At 39.8% G+C, this 21,077-nt stretch overlaps 1 protein-coding gene across 1 annotated transcript in view; it reads right to left on the bottom strand.

Moving 5' to 3' along the window:
* Positions 1-5,262: 5,262 nt before the first annotated feature.
* The window catches only part of LOC100258878 (protein NO VEIN), a 69,310-nt gene continuing 53,495 nt past the window's right edge, over positions 5,263-21,077 (bottom strand). Inside the window, exons 9-13 of the mRNA XM_010651986.3 lie at positions 9,846-9,958; positions 8,362-8,764; positions 7,958-8,275; positions 7,468-7,725; positions 5,263-6,941 (exon numbers count right to left, since the gene is read on the bottom strand). Coding sequence (XP_010650288.1) covers positions 5,838-6,941; positions 7,468-7,725; positions 7,958-8,275; positions 8,362-8,764; positions 9,846-9,958 — 2,196 coding nt within the window. The 3' untranslated portion in view covers positions 5,263-5,837. The remainder of the gene's footprint in view (positions 6,942-7,467; positions 7,726-7,957; positions 8,276-8,361; positions 8,765-9,845; positions 9,959-21,077) is intronic.

Below are 21,077 nucleotides of genomic sequence, written 5' to 3' on the forward strand. Positions count from 1 at the left end.
GCTTTCGATGGATCATGGAGTCATTGACACCCTGGGCTCAGTCTTCTCAGCGTACCTAGTTTGATTTGGATATTCACTTACCTTTGTTACACACCCATACATCCTACATTTGGCACCGTTATACCTGCACCCATCTTATCAGAGCCTTACATCTTTTAAGCCTACATATTTCATCATCTTACCTGACTTTATCCTCTTCTCTTGATCAGAGGAAGATATGGACTAGTCTTGAGCTTTCTGGTTGAGTTTTCACATGCCTTTGGACATTAGGTTCAACATCTCTCATGATGGTAGGACCTATCAGATTGTTGATGCACTTGTGATGATGTACTCATATTGATAGTTGACATGTCGTGTCTTAATTTGCTTACATTTCAGACTTAGAGTCTTGTTCAGCATTTGTTTAGGCCATTATTTTAGTTTTGCTTGGTCAGCATAGTGTCGATGATGTTTGGTCTTGTTTTAACATGTGTTCATTGAGGCTCTATATGTGTTTTTCATTGCATCATCATTGAACATATCCCAGAGTGTCTTGTTTGGTGACATTCTATGTCTTATGTTGGTTACTATCTTACACTAGGGCATACCCCCATCCTTTAGTTCATCGGATGTTTTGCAGATTTTTCTCACTACTTGATCTATTTCTTGATCTTTATGGGTCGTCACACTGGGGCATACCCCCATCCTTGAGTTCATCAGACCTTTTGAGGACTTTCTCACTACTCAGTCTATTTCTTGATCTTTGCGAGTTGTCATATTAGGGCATTCCCCCTTTAGCGCTTTTCCATTGGGGCATACCCCCCCTATTTGGGTTTGTCACGTCTCGTGTTGATTTCAGGGTTGTCAGACCCATTTGTCAATCTTTACGAGCTATCAGTTTGTTTAGGGCATCCCCCTGCCATCAGTTTGTTTAGGGCATTCCCCTATTTTCAGTTTGTTTAGGGCATCCCCCTATTTTCAGTTTGTTTAGGGCATCCCTCTATTTTCAGTTTGTTTAGGACATTCCCCTACTGTCATTGTTTAAGGCATCCCCCTTCGTTTCAGATTCACCACCATAGATCAGACATCTATGGGCTTTGATCAGTTCTTCACCATCATAGATTTTCATCTATGAGCATTAGTTTCAGTTATTTCACCACCATGGATTTTCATCCTTGGGCTTTCGAGATTATCACCACCATAGATCGGACATCTATGGGCTTTGATCAGTTTTTCACCATCATAGATTTTCATCTATGAGCATTTGTTTCAGATTCACCACCATAGATCGGACATCTATGGGCTTTGATAAGTTTTTCACCATCATAGATTTTCATCTATGAGCATTTGTTTCAGTTATTTCACCACCATGGCTTTTCATCTTTGGGCTTTCGAGATTATCACCACCATAGATCGGACATCTATGGGCATTTCAGTTATTTCACCACCATAGATTTTCATCTATGGGCATTTCAGTTATTTCACCACCATGGATTTTCATCTATGGGCATTTCAGTTATTTCACCACTATGGATTTTCATCCTTGGGCTTTCGGGATTATCACCATCATAGATTTTTATCTGTGGACATTTGAGAGTTTCACCACCATAGACTGGCATCTATGGGCATTTATATTGTATCACCACCGTAGGTCTTCACCTATGGGCCTTCTAGTTTAGCGTTTAGAGTTAGCTTTTTGGTTTGGCTTCCAGAGCTATTATTTTCTCAGTTTAGCGTTTAGAGTCAGTCTTGTCATTCAGAGTCACGGCTCCTGGCATTTATATTCACTGGCATTGCATATCTTACCTTCATAGTTTTGCATTTGTCCTCTGTTTTCCTTGCTTCGTTACCTTGTGCTAATAATGTATTCATCACGTAGTCGACATAGGGTAGTCCTCTTTGGACGCATTCTTGTCCGTACTCCAGGGTGGTTCGACCGTTACTCATCTTTGATATGGTTTTTCGAGTCATTTTTGGAAGCGTCTTAGAAGGAGCCTAGGTCCTTAGTGTAGCTTCAGAGGCGCTTTGAGACATCATTTTTTTCTTTTAGGATTAGAGCCTTTATGTTCGTTTGTTGGCTTGAGTGACTTTGCGTTTCACTCGTGTCCCTATGGGGGTCTCCTTGGTTCTTCGGTAGAGTTCACTTCATTCCACTCACTATTCACACTTTCTTTTCATTTCAGTATTCATATTCCTTACACTCGTGAGCTCTACCGAAGAAGGACATATTTGTAGACCCCCATATGGGGCTTGTTTTTTTTCATTTGCCGCAGGTCACACTTCTTGCCAAGTGGAGGGCTCTTAAAGAGCCAGATGCTGCTTCCTGGTTGGGTGGTCAGTGAATCAGGTAATGGGTTGGAAATGCAATGGGGTGTAGACACCTGTTGGAGGATATTCAGAAGAGCTTTTGGGCTGTTAGAGTGAAGTTTGATTATGCTTTTGAAGTGTGAGGGGGACCCCCCTCTCTCTGACCATGAATCCCAGCCGGATGGGACGCGCAGCCATGAAGCTGAGGGCTAGATACCGGCTGCAGCAGGCGTGCAGCAGCAGGGAGAGTGGTTGGGCAAGCCATGCTTGCTGACCAGTGAATAGGGGAGCAGAAAAAAAGACACCGAGAGAAAGAGAGAGGGGAAAAAGGAAGGGAAGACATCGGAAGAGGAGGGGGAGGAATAAGAAAAAAAAAAAAAAAAAAAGGAAGGAAAGGAAAAACGGTTGGAGAGGAAGGAGGAAAAAAAAGGGAAAAAGCATTTTTTTTTGAGAGGTAGGAGAAGAATCAATCAGGTTTGATTATCTCTTACTTTATCTTATCTTATTTTTAAGGATCGCCTTACGTTTCTTGCTGATATTCAGATGATTGCTTTGATTACCTAAGGAGGCAAACCTGTTTCCGACTTTTGTTTATTTGATCTTTGTTTTCTCCCGTATGAGCTGCATGTTGGATATATTTTGTGTTTGTGTGTTAAGTTCATTGAGATCCTCCCACCATGCTCTTTGAAAAGCTCTTTTGGTCTTCGTGATACAGGGCTTGGTTTTTAGTGGTATTATCTCCCCTTATACATTGCTCTGTTCTTCTTCTTTTTTTTGTTCTTTTTCTTTTTCTTCGCCTTTCCCTTCTATTCTTGCCATTTTCTGGAGAGGAGATTCGTTAGCTTGAGGGTGAAGCAAAGTAGCAAACTGCCTAGGTATATTTTGCAGAGTGAGCAGGGAAAGAGCTTGTTAGTTCGATCCAGTTTAACTTGTCCAAGCAAAGGCTTCGTGTTCTCGTGATGAATAACACGGTTACCACATGCTTACACCTTCTTCACTATTCGCGTCAGCCATACCCACTTCCTCACTCAAGCTTACAGGAATCAAGCATCCTCCACCACACCCATTTTCCTCTCATTCATTCTCCATCCCACTCCCTCACTTACATGGAGTCTCGTAGGTGCATGCTATCTTTCACTCCTTCACATACCCATTAAAACCACTCACCCAAGCCTCCATACCCATTCAACCATACCACCAAACCCGTTTCTCTCTCTAAACCTTCACCTACCTGTGGGATCCTCCCTAAAAAATGCCACATGGCTCGGTCCTCCTTGCGATGCGCGACATAGCTCACCCCACCCGGAGAAGAATTCTGTCCGACCGCCGTCACACCTTCTCCGGATGTCTCACATCCAGAATTCTGTCCGGCCGACGTCCCACCTTCTCCGGATGTCTCACATCCGGAATTCTGTCCGACCGTCGTCACACCTTCTCCGGATGTCTCACATCCGGAATCTTTGTCCGGCCGACATTCCACCTTCTTTGGATATTTCACATCTAGCGCCTGACGCCGGATGGGAGAAGAGGGCGATTCAACTTCCTCGGGCAGACATGTCCGGATCCTTTGATAGCGCTTACCCGGAGAGCATCTGCAGCCGACAATTCAAATTCCCCAGACAGCTTGGCTCGTCAGACACTCGCGATTCACCGAATCCATTTCCGCCCACAATAAAAAAGCAAACTCCGATAATACTGACGACCAAGTCTCCTGAACTGTCACTTTCTCTATGTTTCATCCTTATTTGTTTTTTTTTTTTTTTTTTATGATCTCTCATACTCCTATTTCTTATATCTTTTTCAAATTCAAGCTTTTAAATAGTTTTCCAATCTCTAAACCCTTTCGATAATTTTAGTTTTTTTAAATTCCCATCCTTAGGGTTTTAGGTCCTAAAAATCACATTTTTAATAAAAATTGGTTGCCACTTTCTTTCTGGCAAGCCATTTTCACACCTCCTCTGTTTTAAAAATGTTTTGAAATAAGCAAAGAATCAAATTTTGTAATTCTGAATAATGGAATTTACGGATTTGGTCCATGCAAAAATAATCGGGCTTTGGTGGGGGCCCCACATACATGATCTTATGATCGATCGATTGATTGATTGATTGATTTAGTTGCCATGCATGATTGTTCCTATTCTGCCTTATGACATGCTTGAAATTATTCTTTAATTGTGCACTAACCTCACTTCTTGATAGCGTATTGTGGCTTGTCACCCAGGTACGTATCTATTCCCATTCTGGTATTTCCATATGCATGTTTTGATTCTCATATGTGCATGATAGTTCTGGGTACTCACTGTTTTACTCGTCCCTTGCCATGATTGTTTCACTTTATTAGTAGAGACCCGACTTTAGGGGCTTAGAGGGGTGCTACGGTCTTTACCGTACCTTCCCGATAAGTAACCAACCCCCGAACCCGATCCGGTTTTTCACAAACCACCTTTTCCACAATAAGGAGTCACACTTAGGGTTTTTCTTTCTTATTTTGTTAACCCTTTAAAAATAAAACAAAAATAAATGGCGATTCCAAGTCATTTTCCCTAATCCATAAAATCAAAATTTTCAAATAAAAAAAATCGAGCTCGCCATCGAATGGGAAACGCATTGAGCCGAAATGCGGGGTCCACAATGTGTAAAAGCCAAAAGGGATACATGCAAGCATAATTTGATGGATGAAAATATAATTTCAATTTTTTTTTAATTTTTAATTTTTTTTATCTTATAAAATTTTCAAATAATCTTATTTTTATTTTTTAAAAAGCAAAAAATAATTATAAATTTTTATATAAATTCACCTTATTTTTTGAAAAGAAATTGAAAAAGGAAAAAGAAAAAAGAAAAAAGAAAGCATATTAATTTAATCTATCTTCTCTCAAATGATATCAGACTACATCACAAGCATTTCTGCAAAAGAAAAAAAAATGGAGGATGATTAATGAATGTCAATTGATTTGAATTCACTGTCCAAGGATATATGAGCAAGAAAGTGAGAACTAAAACAGGCCCCACATCCATATTCATCACAAAATTGCAACTAGCAAGTATATACAAAATCAGTTCAACCATGAGTTTCAAGGAAAAACAGACTGTACAAAGCCTTCCCACAGCTTAAGCCTCATCCCTCAAAACCCAGATTTGCTTATGGAATGATCTACTCATCTCCCCACATCTAATCCAAATATAAGAAGAGAGGGGGGCGAAAAAAAAAAAGACTATGGTATAACATGTTTGCTCTGTTACAAGGAAATTCCAGCAGGGTGTTTGGTATTATAAGTTAATCCTAGGGTATGCTTTGTATAAGAAAAAAGAGAGAATCAATTAGGAGCATCTCAAAATTGTACACAAACGCCTGCAGAAACAGAGCCTTATTTAAACAGGGTAGTGTTGCCATGCACCAAAAATTTCTCATTCTCAGTACCAAAACCATCTGAGGGAGGGGGCAATCAATCAACTCCCAGTAAGAAGTAACAAAGCCAGTCACAGTTGATCTTCTTGGCATCAAGAGAGACCAGCTTACACATTCAGAATAAAATGGGGTAGTGGTGTCATTAGGCAACAGAAACTTCCTTCTGCTGCCTTGGAATCATAACTGCTAATTGCAGCTGCCCCAGCTGGCATAGTTTTACTGGATTCTTGAACATTGTGATCCTCGCTGCATTATTACCTGATAGAACAACATGTGCAATGCTGAAAGAATCACCTTTTTCAACGGCAAATTGCCACTCTCTTGTAGATATGATGAACCAGTCCTTCCTTGCAGATTTCGTTGCTTTAACTTCTATGAATTCCCTGCTGGTTTCCTTCTCCCCGATCACAATATCGTAGGGTAACCCAGTCTCACTCTCTTGATTCACCCACTTCACAGCCGTGTCACCAACTTTCCCAGACAAGTAATTGAAAGCTACGAGCTCTCCTAGTCTGCCGGTTAGCATCGCTTGTTGTGCATTGGGAATGCCAGTAATAAGCTGATCTCTCCTGCTAAATTTAGACAAACTTGATCCTGGACTGTCAGTCACAGGAGCTAAATTAACATGCTCAGATGCCATATAATTACTAGTCTGATCAAACTGATATTCCATGGTTTCTGATTCTGGAAGAAGCAATGCCGCTGTAGATGGTGCTGAATCATCTTCGGTGCTCCAATTGGCATTAATCTCCATTGAAACCATGCGATCCACTTGTGTACTAGTGCCTTCAAAATCATTATTGTCTCTCTTCTGCCAGCTGCTGCTTGGCTGTGATGCTGCTGCCCGTGTCCTAAAACCATTTGCACGGGCAAAACTAAAACCTGGTGCAGTTTTCCAGTCCACAGGTGGCCAGTTTGAGTGGACTCTTGATTTCTCCTTGGTTTTTGAAGTGCTTTGCTCATCAATCATCGTTGATGCATTACTACTTGGTGCCTCGTTCTCTGCTTGGGAGATCAAAGATGAAAGGGACCATACAGATTCTTCATCAGGAAGTTTTGGCACCTTTTGGCTATTCAAGATGAAAAATTCGGTCTGCTCTTCATTGGAACCTGATTCTGCCATGGTTGTGATCATGTGAAGAAAATTTGCCAAATGAAGTTCAGGAGTGCCATCAAATAACAAACGAGAAAGCTCCATGAATACAGAGTGAGAGTCAGATTCCTGGGTTGTGTACAAGATGTTATCCTGTAAAAATTGAGTTAAAAAGGATTCAGAATTACAAAGGACAAGACATGGAATTCATATTTTAAATTATATGAATCATAGAGAGCTTGAAAAAAGATCTCCTCAAATTGTAATTCAGTTGACAAAACAACACTTATTCTATAGTTTTCCACACTGGAGAGACAAGTTAATGCTTCAAAGAACCAACAAGAAAATAGTAATTTCTCTCTTTAAAAGAGCTGTTAAGTTTTCCAATTCAAATAAAAGAAACTATGAACTGTTGATATGAAGAGTATGCAAGGAATTATACTTGTATATATGCCACATAACATTGCAAGCAATACAATGCTCTACCAAATATAGGTTTTATAAGGATGCTTAGGTTTCACAATCCTTGATAAGTTGCATATCCTCAGTTATGAACAAAGTAGTAACCATATTCCATCAGTCAAAATATCAATTTCACCAGAAATTCGTTTGTTGGCTAAGTGTGATATTAAACAGAACAATGAAACACAGAACCAAGGATGCCATCAAGAGTGGGTACCTGCAAAAGACAGCTAGCTTCGAACCGCTTCTTAGATGCACTCTCACATCTTTTTATGATATTCCTATAGAACAACTTTTCTACAACAACTACTCGCAGACGATTCAGTGTTCCAAATCCAGATTGCTTGAACTGACGATATTTTTTAGGATGTCTCTTGTAGATGTAACGCTGAGCATAAGGAAGAGCCCAATTCACTAATGAAGCTTTGAAGCTAGAGTCTGTTGGACCATAATATATCGCTTCTTGAGTTATGACCTGCAAGAAAGCATTATTATGAGGGAAGATGAAAACCAACTTTATACCATCATAAAGATATAAACCCAGGTTGATTTGAGTGTAGCACAAAATACTGTAGAAAGAACTTAATCAAAATGACAACAACACTGAGATAATTTAATACAGGATCGATGGCAACAATTAAAACCACACACAGAGAAGGATATACATGTGTGTATATATATGAAAGAGAGAGGGAGAGAGTTTTTACCTCTGAAAGAGAAGGAATCCCTAAAGTTTGCATTAGGACAGATACTTTTGCCTGAAGCCTTTCTTTTTCATCATCGCTTAGATTACCAAAGTACAGAAAATCTAAATTATCTGAATGCTTAAATTCCTTCCTTAATTTCTCATCATCACACCAACACACAAGCCCAAATGAGGGATGCAGGGAAACCCACTTATCTTGTACAGTAGGAAGCACCGTAAATTCCAATTTTAAAAGACATTCTTTCAAGTAAACAATATCTTCTGAACTCAATGTTTTAGATTTCAATCCTTCAGTCCACTTTAGAAAAACTCGGAAAACCTGAGAGATGGAAAAAGAAAAACTTTAGATGGAAGCAAGACCTCTTAAAAATTGCAAGTTAGATAGCTTCTTATTTCATCACTTACTGCATTGGCTGCCTGTGAAGGCAATGCAACGGCTGATAACTGCACCAAAATCTCAATGTAGCTATGGAGAGAAGGGCTTTCATGCACTCCACATCCATTAACAAAGAAATCATGATGGCCTGGATAAACATTGCATAGCATCTTGCTTAGAGGGTGATCTACCACACCTACTGAGTCACACTGAGGAAGAATCTCCTTCATTCGGTCCACAGAACCAGTTGAATCATGCCAATACACATCTTCAACAGACAAAAGCATACCAGATACAACATCCTCATGCCTAGAGCCAGATGCACACGGAACAAATATAAAAGGCCCTGAAAGGAACTCCTTTGCAATTTTCTGACTGGAAGTACCAGTTTCATTCCAAATGAATGTGTAAAATTTGGACATTTGTGCTATGCTGAAAAGAAAAAAGGGGGAAAAAAATCAAGGGTGGTTTAACCGAGCATGTCAGGTTCCAATTAACAAAAAACAATAAAAGAAATCTACAAAATGAGGAGGAAAAAAATCAAGGGTGGCTTAACTGAGCATGTCAAGTTCCAATTAACAAAAAACAATGAAAGAAATCTACAACAATGAAGGGTGCAAGATATTAAAATAATAAATACAGAGCAAACTGAAAAAAAGGCAATAAACATATGGTACTGTTACAGAAAATGCTATATACTCCACAATCAACATGCTCAATAATAGCAACAAGATAGGTAGCCAACAATGTCCACACTACCATTTAAGCAATGAATAAAATTTCTTCCTTCTGGAAGCACTCAAAAAAATATAGAGGAATGCCTTATCATGGATGAGGCACAAATGAAAAAAATTGTTAAAAATAGTCAGTTAAAAAATGAACATACACAGAATGGGGCTTCAAATTGTTTGAAATTTAGTAAAGATATCTCTTAAGTAAAACAAAATTTGCAAGAAAAAATGAAAAATCTCATACAAGCAAAAATATTAAATGCTAAAAAAAAAAGGGAGTAATACATATGCTGATAAAAAGTTAAAACCATGCTGCAAATGCAATCCCAAGTTCAGCTTGAACCATAACACATAGCCAAAGACAATATAAGTAGAATTGTTTGCACATATGCAAGAGACTGGAGTAGGGATTCACCCCAATCCACGGCTTTACCACCTGGGCCAAGGCCTAGGGGTACTAGATCTAGAGTATTTAGTCAAGAATGACTTTTCTGCCCTAAAATGGAAAGGCACAGTACTTCCATGTAATAATAATGCATGAAAAAAAAAGAAAAACAGAAAAAAAGAAAAACATTCATACAGCATAAATACTCTACCTATGAAGCCCAGACTATATTAGCTTCTTTTGCAAATAAAATACCCAATATAAAAGAAAGGGTTAATTAAAGAATCCTATAGTCAGAAGGTAAAGATGATTATTTATTTATTTTTGTGAGAGGCATGGTCAGAGAGTAAAAATAAGCATGACAAGGATCTAAACATATGAAAAAATGCAATAATACCTGGCCTTGAAAGGGGTCTCGGACCTTCTCCACTCTTGAAGAATTCCCAAAATGTCATCTAGTGTAACCTTAGTCTTAAACCCAATATCACAAGCTAACTTTCCACTCCTTACCTATTTCAATAAGGAAAACACATCAAAATATTAGAAATCTATGCCATCCAGCTAAATTCCTCCATTTCATAGGACTAAGCGATAATTTAACACAGTAAGACCGTTGAAGTTGTAAGTACAATGAAATGTGTAGAAATAAAGAAATAAATAAGATGTCGCTTGCAAAAATGTTACAGATACTTCAATTTTAGCATGCTGCACCATTTCAAATAAGCTCAATTTATTTTGGGGTGGTTGTACAAGACATCTAGTATTCATGTAAGGGATTGACAATTGCAAAGCATCCTCTTTACACTAAATCTTAATCCATTTACATTTTTTCTAATCAGAAACAACAATTTCATAATTCAATAATCTAAGTACAAGAAAATGGACAATCCTTCAAAGGCAACAAGACCAAGCACATAAAGAAGAGCCAAACAACAGGGGGAAAAAAAGAAAAAAATTGAAGAGTACACAAAATAAAGCACCCAGAGAACCACAGTAAATGAAAACAAAAGCCCAAACATTTAGGCAAAAACTCCAGTAAAATTAGCCAACATATTCACTAAGTTATTAACTGAGCATTTAATACACAAGGAGTAGCAAACCATCTCAGCAGAGATGTCTGAGATCCTTTGCACCAAGAAGAGAGTGAAGGCACCCACCACAGCACCTTGCTCTAAGTGCAGCTGCCAAATTCGAGGAAAAAATCACTTAGGGTATGTTTGGTTGCACTTTTGTGTTTCCAATTTTGCATTCAAAATTAGAAAAATTTTAAAATCATGTGTTTATAACCTGTTTTAACTTTTTTTTTTTTAAATTTAATAGCAATTTTTTTTCAAAAAAAGAAAGGCATCATAAATTTTTTTATTTGGAAAAATTTTAAAACTAATTTTAAAATGAGAAATTAACACCTACAACTCACCTTCATCTTATTATTCTTTACTAGAAGGACTATATCAGTGCCCTATTAAGAACATCCAAAAATCATAAAAAATCATCGAAAATTTGTTGGAAATTTAACAAAAAATCTTTTTTCTACTTCTTATATGGTTACCAAATATGTCTCTATTTTTTGTTTTTAAACTAAAAATAAAATTTAAACCATAAACATGTTTATAATTTATAAAAATTACAAACATATTCTGCCTCTAATGAGAGGCCCCTATAGCTGGTGTTGAGGTTTAAATAATCAATTTGCATCAAGGTTGGACCGATTCCTTGTTTTGGAAGATTGGGAGTCATTTTAGGGATCTTCAAAGTGTTCTGGCAAGGCTAGTGTCTGATCATGCTCTAATTTTATTAGATGGAGTGATGAGGAAGGGCAAAACCCCATACAAGTTTGAAATCATATGGCCTAAAGCAGAGGGATTTATAGAGCAGCTTAAAGTCTGGTGAACAGGCTATTGTGTCAAGAGGCCCTCCTAGCTTGGATGTTGAAACACTTAAAGGAGGACATAAAAGTGTGGAATAAGGAGGTGTCCAGGAATGTCTCATTTAGGAAAGCAAAGCTTTGAAGGAGATTGGCTTATGGTAGTTTAAGAGGGACACCACCCTTTCTACAAGCAATTGAAGCTAGATGGTTGGTTGTGGAAGTTGGGTGATAATGGAAGAAATCTCTTGGAGGCAAAAATCACGAGAGCTTTGGTTAAGAAAGTGAGATAAGAATGCTAGCTCTTTCACAAAATGGTTGATTCTCGTAGAAGAAGGAACTTCATGGTTGCAGTTAGGGTGAATGGGACTTGGCTCTTCAAGGATGCAGATATAAAAGAGGGGGTTGCAATTGCCTTTCCAAGTTTACTTTTTGAGGAAGGAGACTAGAAGCTTAGTATCAATGGGATGTCATTTGCTCTTTCATAGAATGCAGATTCAAGGAGTTTGGAGGTTCCTTTCTTAGAAGAGGGAGTGTTTTCTACCTTGTTCAACTTGAGTGGGGTTAAAGCTCTTAGGCCAGATGGGTTCACTATGGCTTTTTGGTAGCATTGATGGAAATTTGTTAAGTTTGAGGTGATGGGATTTGTCAATGAGTTTTTCAAGGATGACTCCTTTGTAGAAGTTTAAATGTTACTTTCTTGGTTTTAATCCCAAACATAGGGCCTGAAATGGATGTGAAAGATTTCAGACCCATTAGTTTGGTAGGAAGGTTATACAAGTTATCTGCTAAGATGTTAGTGAATAGGTTGAAGAGGGTGGTGGGCAAATTTGTTTTTGATGTTCAACATGCTTTTGTTAAGGGTAAACAAATCTTGGATGCAACTCTTATAGCAAATGAGACCATAGACTAAAGGCTGAAAAGTAACTCCCCTAAGGTTATTTGCAAACTCAATATTGACAAAGCTTACGACCATGTAAATTGAAGTTTCTTACTAGTAGTTATGGATAAAATAGGTTTTAGTCAAAAGGGAGTGGGATGGATAAAATAATGTATATGTTCATCTAATTTCTTTGTTCTGATTAATGAGATTCACACAAATATTTTTCAAAGCTCTAGGGACTGAGGCAAGGGATCCTCTCTTCTCTTATTTATTTATTTTGGCCATGGAGGCTCTTAGTTGTTTATTAATGAAGAATAGGGAAGGAGATTTCATATTTGGCTTTAAGGTTAGGAGGGATTACAAGCGTGTTGAGATGATTCACTTGGTGTATGCTTACAACACTATTATTTTCTATGAGACTAGCTAGGAGCAATCGATTTTCCTGAATCAGATTCTCATGTGGTTTGAAGCAATTTTTGGGTTGCATATCAATAGGGTAGATAATGTGGAAGTATTGGCTACTGAGTTGGAATGAAGTGGTGGAGGAGAGATTTGAAAAAAAAGGTTGTCCTTGTGGAAGAGACAATATCTATTGAAAAGGGAGAGACTCACTTCAATCAAAAGCACCATGTCTAGCATACCAATCTATTGCATGTTCTTATTAGTGATTTCAAGAAGGGTTAGTTTAAGACTTGAGAAGATCCAAAGAGACTTCCTATGGAGGGGTGGAGCTTTTGATAAAAAATCTCATCTAGTTAACTGGTCTTTTGGGCAAGTGGGGCAGGGAAATGGGTTATCATTGGTAAGTTTCAAGAACAAGGGGAGTGTTAGCCCAAGGGTTCTCCTAATCACGTTTTGATGATAGCAAACCATGGTTAAGTTGCTAATCGTTTTGAATTTAAAAAGAATTTCAGGTGTTAGTTTGGAAATTCATCAAAAGACTTAATGGATGCAAGATCAAGACAATTGGAAGACTCTTTAATCATAGGAAATATATGTAAGATGAATGCATGGGAGCACTTAGGATTTTCACATCTTTTCATGCATCTTTAGAAACTCGGTTTATGCATTCAAGTCACATTTCCATCAAAACCCAAGTTTTATCAAATAAACCTTAGGCAAATCATTTCAAATTTGGCATATTAGTTTATCTAAAGACCTTGTCTAAGTGTTAGAAGGGAAAAAAACAAAAAAAGATAGGTTTTCGAGCAAAAAAATAGTGAACTAGTCAAGGCACTGGCCAACTAGCTAAACCAGCTCGGGTACTGGTCGACTGGTTACACCTTCCTAGTCGAGGTCCAGTGTCACCGATCGAGAGATGCAAAAAACCTTCTCTCTCTTTCAATAACCTTGCATTCCTGATCGAGGTATATGCCTTCCTGGTCGAGGACCGGTTGAGGCCTAACGATCACTTACCGCCATGCATTTATTGCCCAACGGCTAGTCAACTGGTCGACCCCCAACTCGACCGGTCAAGACTTTTTTTTGACATTTTTGGCTTCCGATGCTAGAAACCTATAAATTGAGAGCTCCACTTCATTTATGAGCTAAAGAACACCTGCATTTATTTGTCTACCTACTTATTCTTGACTCAAAAGCTCTCATTCTTTTCTTGGTGCGTTAAATCTCTATTTGCATATTCCTTAGTGCACCCTTGTGATTCTTCCTAGCATATCCCTTGTTAGGTTAAGAGATTAAAGCTTGTTATTTGAGTGTTAAAAGTTTCAAGTGAGCAAAGACTTGAAGAGATTGTGTAGGAGCCCATTGGAGCTGAAAATCAAGTGTAAAGGTGTTGGAAGCTTGGTTGAAGCTTCAAATATAGTAGAACCCTCACTCGGTTAGGAGCTTGAGGAGAGTGAATATAGGTAAGGGGTGCCAAACCACTATAAAATCTAAGTCTACTTCCTCTAACCTTATCTTTTTATATTTGTGCTTCCTTTGTATACTTCCTTTGTACTTCGATGCGGCTTCCTTTGTACATATATATATATATATATATCATGTACTCATAAAGAAAGACATGTATGTTCTTTCTTTCTAAAAATAGTAGAAATAGAAGTACATCCAACACATAAGATATTGGCTACCTCTTTAAGGGAACCCAATACAAACCCACGAGTCTGAAAATGTTTATGCCATAAGCCAATGCTACTGGAAATTGAAAGAAAAGATGACCCCTTTATCTATCGCATGATGAGCAAGGAAGTGCTCTATGAAGTCTCAGCTGCAATTTATCATTTGGTATTGACCTTCTAATTAGCCACAAGGGAACAAAAGTCATAACCTTAGGTGAAGCTTTGAACTCAAATAAAATTAACTGATGAAAAAGGAAAACAAAAACAAAAATGGCATTTGGGTTTAAGCTTAAAAGAAGGAATAACTGAAAAATAAACCTAAGCTAGTCCATGACCAAACTACCCTCTTGTTAATTTTTTATTTTATTTTTTTGATAAGTGAAAACAGAAAATATACATATAGCACCTAAGAAAGGGTGTATCAAAGGACACATGATGAATACAATAGGTGTCAATGGGCAAACAAAAAAGAAGAGAAAACAAAAACCACTCTCTCTTTACTTAAAGCTTAACCAATTTACAAACGTATCATGTTCATAGAAATCAAAATGGTTTCCGTAAATGCAGAATCCTTCAAATCCCTACTCAAGAATTACAGCATCGTTTACCTGAGAGTGTTAAGCAACCTTTGAGTTATGCTAGGAACTTTTTAGAGTTCTGCTCATATCTAGCACTCTTCTAGGTGTCTAGAAGACTAGATTATTTGAGTAATAAGGATTTCCGGTGTTTGTCGTATGACATGATGCTTGCATGGGAAGGGGAGAGATGTCTGCTAAGTCAAGAGGAGGTTTGAGAGGAGGAAGTTGCTGGTTTGCGGTGGAGTCAAAGACGTTTGAAATCTCAACTAAAGTAGTTGGAGAGAAACTTAGAGGGGTTGTTCTGGAGAGGAGTAGCGGTTTCTCTTCTTGGATAAGATTCGGAGAGTTGAGTTTGTGTTGTTTGCATGAAAGAGTGGAAGTCTGTTGTAGTGGGGAGTTAAGGCTAAGGTGTTTAAAAGTTTGGGAAGATGGGGGACAGAAGTTTAGACTAGAGTTTCGATCAAATGAGGTTGGTAGGTACTTGCTTTGCTTTGTGTGGGATTTGGAGGCCAAGAAATTTTGCCTAGTTTTCCCTGAGAGCAAGGGAATCCTTGGGGGATGAGCTTTGTTGGCTGAGAAGTTGTGGCCTCTAGGAGTGTCTACCCCTGTAGACAGTTAAGTCTTCTCTGTTCCCGTTGCCACCTACTCTGCGAAGTAAGTTTGCAGCTCTAAGGAGCATGAAAGGGACTTATGTAGATGCTGCAAAGGTGAAGTTGGGGGGTATAGGTGAGACTATTTGGATGCATTTAGGGGATAAAGAGGTTTAGTGTAGGGCTGAGCAGTTGGACTGATGTTTGGTTGGTCGCTTTAGAGAGTCCTCATATTCGGTTCCTGTGTTGTCATCCTTGAGAGGTTGGCCTTCTTCCCAATGGGCTTTGAAAAGGGCTAAGAGTTGCTAGGTTGGGTGGGGCTCTTCATCTCTTTGGGTTTGAGAATAAATGTGAGGCAGACAGGGTGTAATTAAGAGGGGTTAGGAGTTTTATGGGGAAGGTGTTGCAGTTGCTGAGGTGGGATGCTTCTGGAATGGCAACCATGCCAAGGAAGTTTGGGTGAGGGTGGTTGGACTCCCACTTCATTTTTGGAGTAAAGAGGTGTTTAAGAAGCTTGGGGATAGTTGTGGTGGCTTTATGGCGGTGGATGAAGAGACTTCCTGTTTTTCTCAACTATAGTGGGCCCAAATATTGGTGAAATCCAAAGGGAAGGATCTGTCTGGATCGCTACAAGTGGTGGTAGGATCATCTTGCTTTGTCGTTCATTTATGGTGGGAAGCACCACCTTGGGTCTCTTAGGTGGTTCCGATGATCAGGTTGTGTGGGAGCTTTGGGTTGGAGGTTAGGGATGAAGGTGAGGATAGTTCATGTGCCGGTGTATGTGTGACAGAAAGACAGCCATTTCTGTAGATTGTTGACACTGATGGGCTGCTTCATTGTGGAGGAAGTAAGGGGTTTGCAGATAGTGTAGGGGGCAGACTTGCAAAGGGTACTGCAAGTGGGTTAGAGAAAGGTGGCAATTGTGGCGAGACAGATGGCAACATGGTGGTGTGGAAGGGTGAAGAGTTGGGCCAAGGAGATGTTCAGCCCCGTGAAGCCCCTAGACTGAGTGTTTTGGGCTGAGGGTTCTAAAGCCTAGGAGAGAAGGGCGTAGGGACGGCAAAGATGTTGGTTGGTAAGTTTGGGTCTGAGCTCTCAGTGGGCCTTTCACTTAAAGATGCTAGTGGACTGCCCCCTCTCTCAAAAGAGGATAGTGGACTACCCCTTATCTCAAAAAAGGTTAGGGCAATTGCAGATCCCTTCGTTGATGGAGATTGGAGGACTAAGAAGGTGCCAATCGATGGAATCACGTGTTGAAGGACTAGTAGCAAGTCGTCCGGAAATCATTGATGAGGCTCTTATGGATAAGGCATCCAGGTACCACATTCCTCTTTCTCGTCCTCTCTTTTCTTTGGGGTTATGGGTTCTCTCTTCTACTCGTTTCTTCTTGTCTGCTCGACCCTTGGGTGAGTGAGAGGGGGGATCCAGTGCTGTTTGTGGTTTGGAGGATTCATTAGGGGGCGACGACTATGATCCTCTACGAGTAGTCTTGGCCAACGAGAGTGCCTTGGGTAATGAGAGCCTAGAGGAGCAAATCCTCAGTTTGGTGGACTGCACTTTTGCAATAGGGCTTGCACTTGTCCCGAATGGGTGGATTCCCAAAAGGCTTTGGAGGTGAATGCTAGTTCTCAAGAGGACGAAGGGGAGCTGCCAAAAGGGTGGTCCTCCAGTTGCCTAACTAAGTTTAGTCGGTGCTTAAGCATGCCAATAGAGGGTTTTAAAGAAGAGATTTTATACCTTCTCAAGAGAACAAAAACGAGAATTGACCAAAGGGGTCAGGCGGGGACTAATAGAAGGACGATTTCCTTGCCCTCTAGGTTTAAAAGGGAACTCAAGAAGCTTGAATGGACATTGAATTATAAGGGTTCAAGCAAGCACTGGTAGTGGGTTGGGAAAATCTGGTGGTGCCTCTATTTCAAGATGCAAATGAAGATAAGAATCATGTCCTGTAACATGAGAGGAGCAAACGAGAGTGGCAAAAGGAAGATCGATAAATCCTTCGTCAAGTCACAAAGGGTGGATGTGGTTTGTTTGTAAGAAACTAAAATTCAGGAGATGTTTGGTGGGCTTGTTCGTAGCCTTGAGGTGGGTAGATGTTTAAAGTGAAGTGTTGTCAATTTGAGGGGAGCAGCAAGTGGAATTATGGTTTTCTAGGATAAAAGGGTGCTTAAGTTTGTTGGGTTGGAAGCGGAGGTCTACTCGATTTCATGTCATTTTAAGAATTGGGAAGATGGTGGTTTGTGGATTTTTATTAGGGTGTATGGCCCAATGTGTAGGAGGAGCAAAGAGAGTTTCTAGGATGAGCTTAGGGCAATTAGGGGCCTATGGAATGATCCTTGGTGCACTGTAGGAGATTTCAGCATGATTAGGTTCCTTAGGGAGCGTAGTAGGGGAGGCGGCCTTTCCCCATATATGAGGATATTTTCAGAGGTTATAAAGCAGCTGGAGCTGAGAGATATCCCTTTGCAAGGGGGCCCATTCACCTGGAGTGGCGGGTTGAATAATCAATCCCATTCTAGACTTGATCAATTCTTGGTGTTAGAAGATTGAGATAACCTATTCAACAGTGTGTTTTACCTAAACTAGTTTCTTATCACTTTCCCATTTTGCTAGATGGGGGTGGACTGCGGAGAGGATCCTCTTCATTCAAATTTGAGAATATGTGATTGGAGGAGGAGGGTTTCAAAGAGTTGCTGAAAAACTGGTGGGTGGGTCTTAATTTTATTGGGTCCTATAGTTTTGTTCTGGTTGCTATACTAAGGGCCTTAAAAGCAGTCTTGAAAACCTAGAATAAAGAGGTGTTTGGCATAATTGAAGCTAGAAAGGGAGCGACTCTCAACCAAGTGGCATTTTAGCATGATAAGGAGAGGGTTACAGCCTTGTCTTTAGAAGAGGTTAAAGTTAGAAATGAGGTAAGGGAGGAGGAAATTTCTTGGCAGTAGAAATCAAGGGACGTGTAGTTGAAGGAGGGTGACAGGAACACTGGGTTTTTCCATAAGATGGAAAATGCCCACAAAAAGTGGGTGGCCAAGGCGAAAGTGAATGGTAATTGGCTAATTGAGGAGGATGCTATAAAAGTGGGTGCGGTTGGGGCTTTTCAAAACCTGTAGACTGAGAAAGGGGAGTAGAGGCCCAGTATCGATGGTTTGACTTTTGAGAGTCTAGAAGGCTATGAGGTTGCAAGGCTAAAGTTCTCATTCTCGGAAGAGGAGGTTTTTGTTGCTCTTTTTAGGCAAGGAGAAAGCACCAAGTCCTGATGGGTACACTATGGTGTTTTGGCCTTTTTGTTAGGAGATTGTGAAGGAAGAAGTGATGGGTTCTTTTAGTGATTTCCATGAGGGGGGCAAATTTATTAAGTCATTTAATGCTACTTTTCTAGTTCTAATTCTAAAAAAAGGTGGTGTTGATGATTTGAGAGATTTTAGGCCAATTAGTCTTGTGGGCAGCCTTTATAAGCCGTTGGCTAAAGTTTTAGCCAATAGATTTAAGAAGGATATGGGAAAAATGATCTCTGAATCCCAAAATGCTTTTGTTGAGGGTAAACAGATTTTAGATGCAATTTTGATTGCTAATGAGGCAATAGACTCAAGGTTGAAAAGTAATGAGAATGTGGTGTTCTTTATAAGCTTGATATTAAAAAGACGTATGATCATGTAAACTGGGATTTCTTGCATTCGGTGTTAAGAAAGATGGGCATTGGGGAGAGGTGGATAAATTGGAGCATCTCAATAGCAAAGTTTTCTGTTCTTGTCAATGGATCCCCAATCGGTTTTTTTTTTTTTAAGTTCTAGGGGTTTAGACAGGGGGACCTCTCTCCATATTTATTTGTGATAGCTATGAATGTTTTTAGTTGTCTCTTGAAGAGGGTAGTGAGTGGTGGATATCATTCTAGTTAGGGGGTGAGGTGCAGAAGAGGGGATGAGATTTAGATTTCTCACTTATTATTTGTTGATGATACTCACATATTCTATGAGGCGTCACAGGATCAGATGACTTATCTGTGTTGGTTACTTATGTGGTTTGAGGCTTGTTCTAAATTGAGAATTAATGTGGAAAAAAGTGAGTTAATTCCTGTGGGGAGTGGACAATATAGACAATTTGACCGAGGAGATGGGTTATAAAGTGGGTGGACTACCCTCCACTTATTTGGGTCTTCCTTTGGTGGCCCCTTTTAAATCTGTGGCAATTTGGGATGGGGTGAAAGAGAGATTTCACAAAAGGCTAGCCATGTGGAAAAGACGAGACATCTCGAAAGGAGGGAGACTCACTTTGATTCAAAGTACTATCTCTAGCATGCCTATCTATTTCATGTCTCTCTTCTGCATACCAAGGCAAGTTAGATTGAGATTGAAGAAGGTTCAGAGGGACTTTCTTTGTGGTGGTGGGGCGCTTGTGCAAAAACCTCATTTAGTAAGATGAAAGATAGTTTGTTCGGAGAGAAATGAGAGGGGATTGGGTGTGAGGTGTCTTTCAGCGATGAACAAAACTCTCCTTTGTAAGTGGAGTAGACATTTTGCCATTGAAAGAAGGGCACTTTGGAAGCCAGTCATTGGTCAAAAGTACGGTGAAGATGAAAAAGAGGGGGGGGGGGGGGGGGGGGTGGTAGAGATACGGTGAGGTGAGAGACAATTATGGTGTTGGCCTTTGGAAAACCATAAGAAAGGAGTGGGGTCTATTGAGCAGCAGAATTTCTTTCTCGGTGAGAAATGGTCAAAAAGTGAGATTCTAGAAGGACAAGTGGTGTGAATACAAGCCACTTTGTGTTTTCTTCTCTTCCTCGCTCACCTTAGCCATTTCTAAGGAGGAATGGGTGATAGATGTTTGGAACTCTAAAAGTGAAGGGGGTGGATGGGCTCCTCGTTTCTCTATGTCATTTAATGATTGAGAGGTGGAAAGTGTGGAGCGCTTTCTGATGAGCTCCAAGGAAGAAGGGTGTATAGGGATGAGAATGACAGGTTGGTGTGGACAGGGTCGAGGAACAGGAGCTTTTCAGTTAAATCTCTTTACCATGCTTTGGAGCCCGGTGACCCTCTATCGTTCCCAAGAAGCATCATTTGGAGATACTATGCACCACCTAAGGTGGTGTTTTTTCATGTGGGAGGCAACATGGGGGAGAATCTTAACTTTGGGTAAAGTCCAAAGGAGGGGGTTTTCTTTGGTAAACAAATGTTTTCTTTGCCACTTTGAAGAATAAATTGTTGATCACATTCTTCTTCACTGTGCAAAGACTTAGATCCTATGACAGTTGCTCTTTCTCTCTTTGGTGTAGCTTAGGCTCTCTCCTTCTCGGTTAAGGAGACATTACTTAGGTGGCATGGTTCCTTTGTGGTTAAAGCCCATAAGAAGGCTTGGAAGGTGGCCCCCTTATGTATCTTTTGGATAGTGTGGAAAGAAAGGAACTTGTTAGTGTTTGATAATACGACAATTTCGATCCATAGAGTAAAAAGTTCTTTTGTATATAATTTGTGGTCTTGGTCTAGAGCGTTTATAGATATGAGACCTATTTCCCTTGTTAGCTTTATTGATTGGCTAGGTTCTAAGTGAGGGTAGGTGATGTTTTTTGTTTCTCCCCCTCTCCCTTTTTGGGTGAGCCATTGGGCGGCCAATGTATACTTCCCTGTATACTTTGGGATGATGTT

The sequence above is a fragment of the Vitis vinifera genome, chromosome 5 (genome assembly GCF_030704535.1).
Source record: "Vitis vinifera cultivar Pinot Noir 40024 chromosome 5, ASM3070453v1".
NCBI lineage: Eukaryota > Viridiplantae > Streptophyta > Magnoliopsida > Vitales > Vitaceae > Vitis > Vitis vinifera.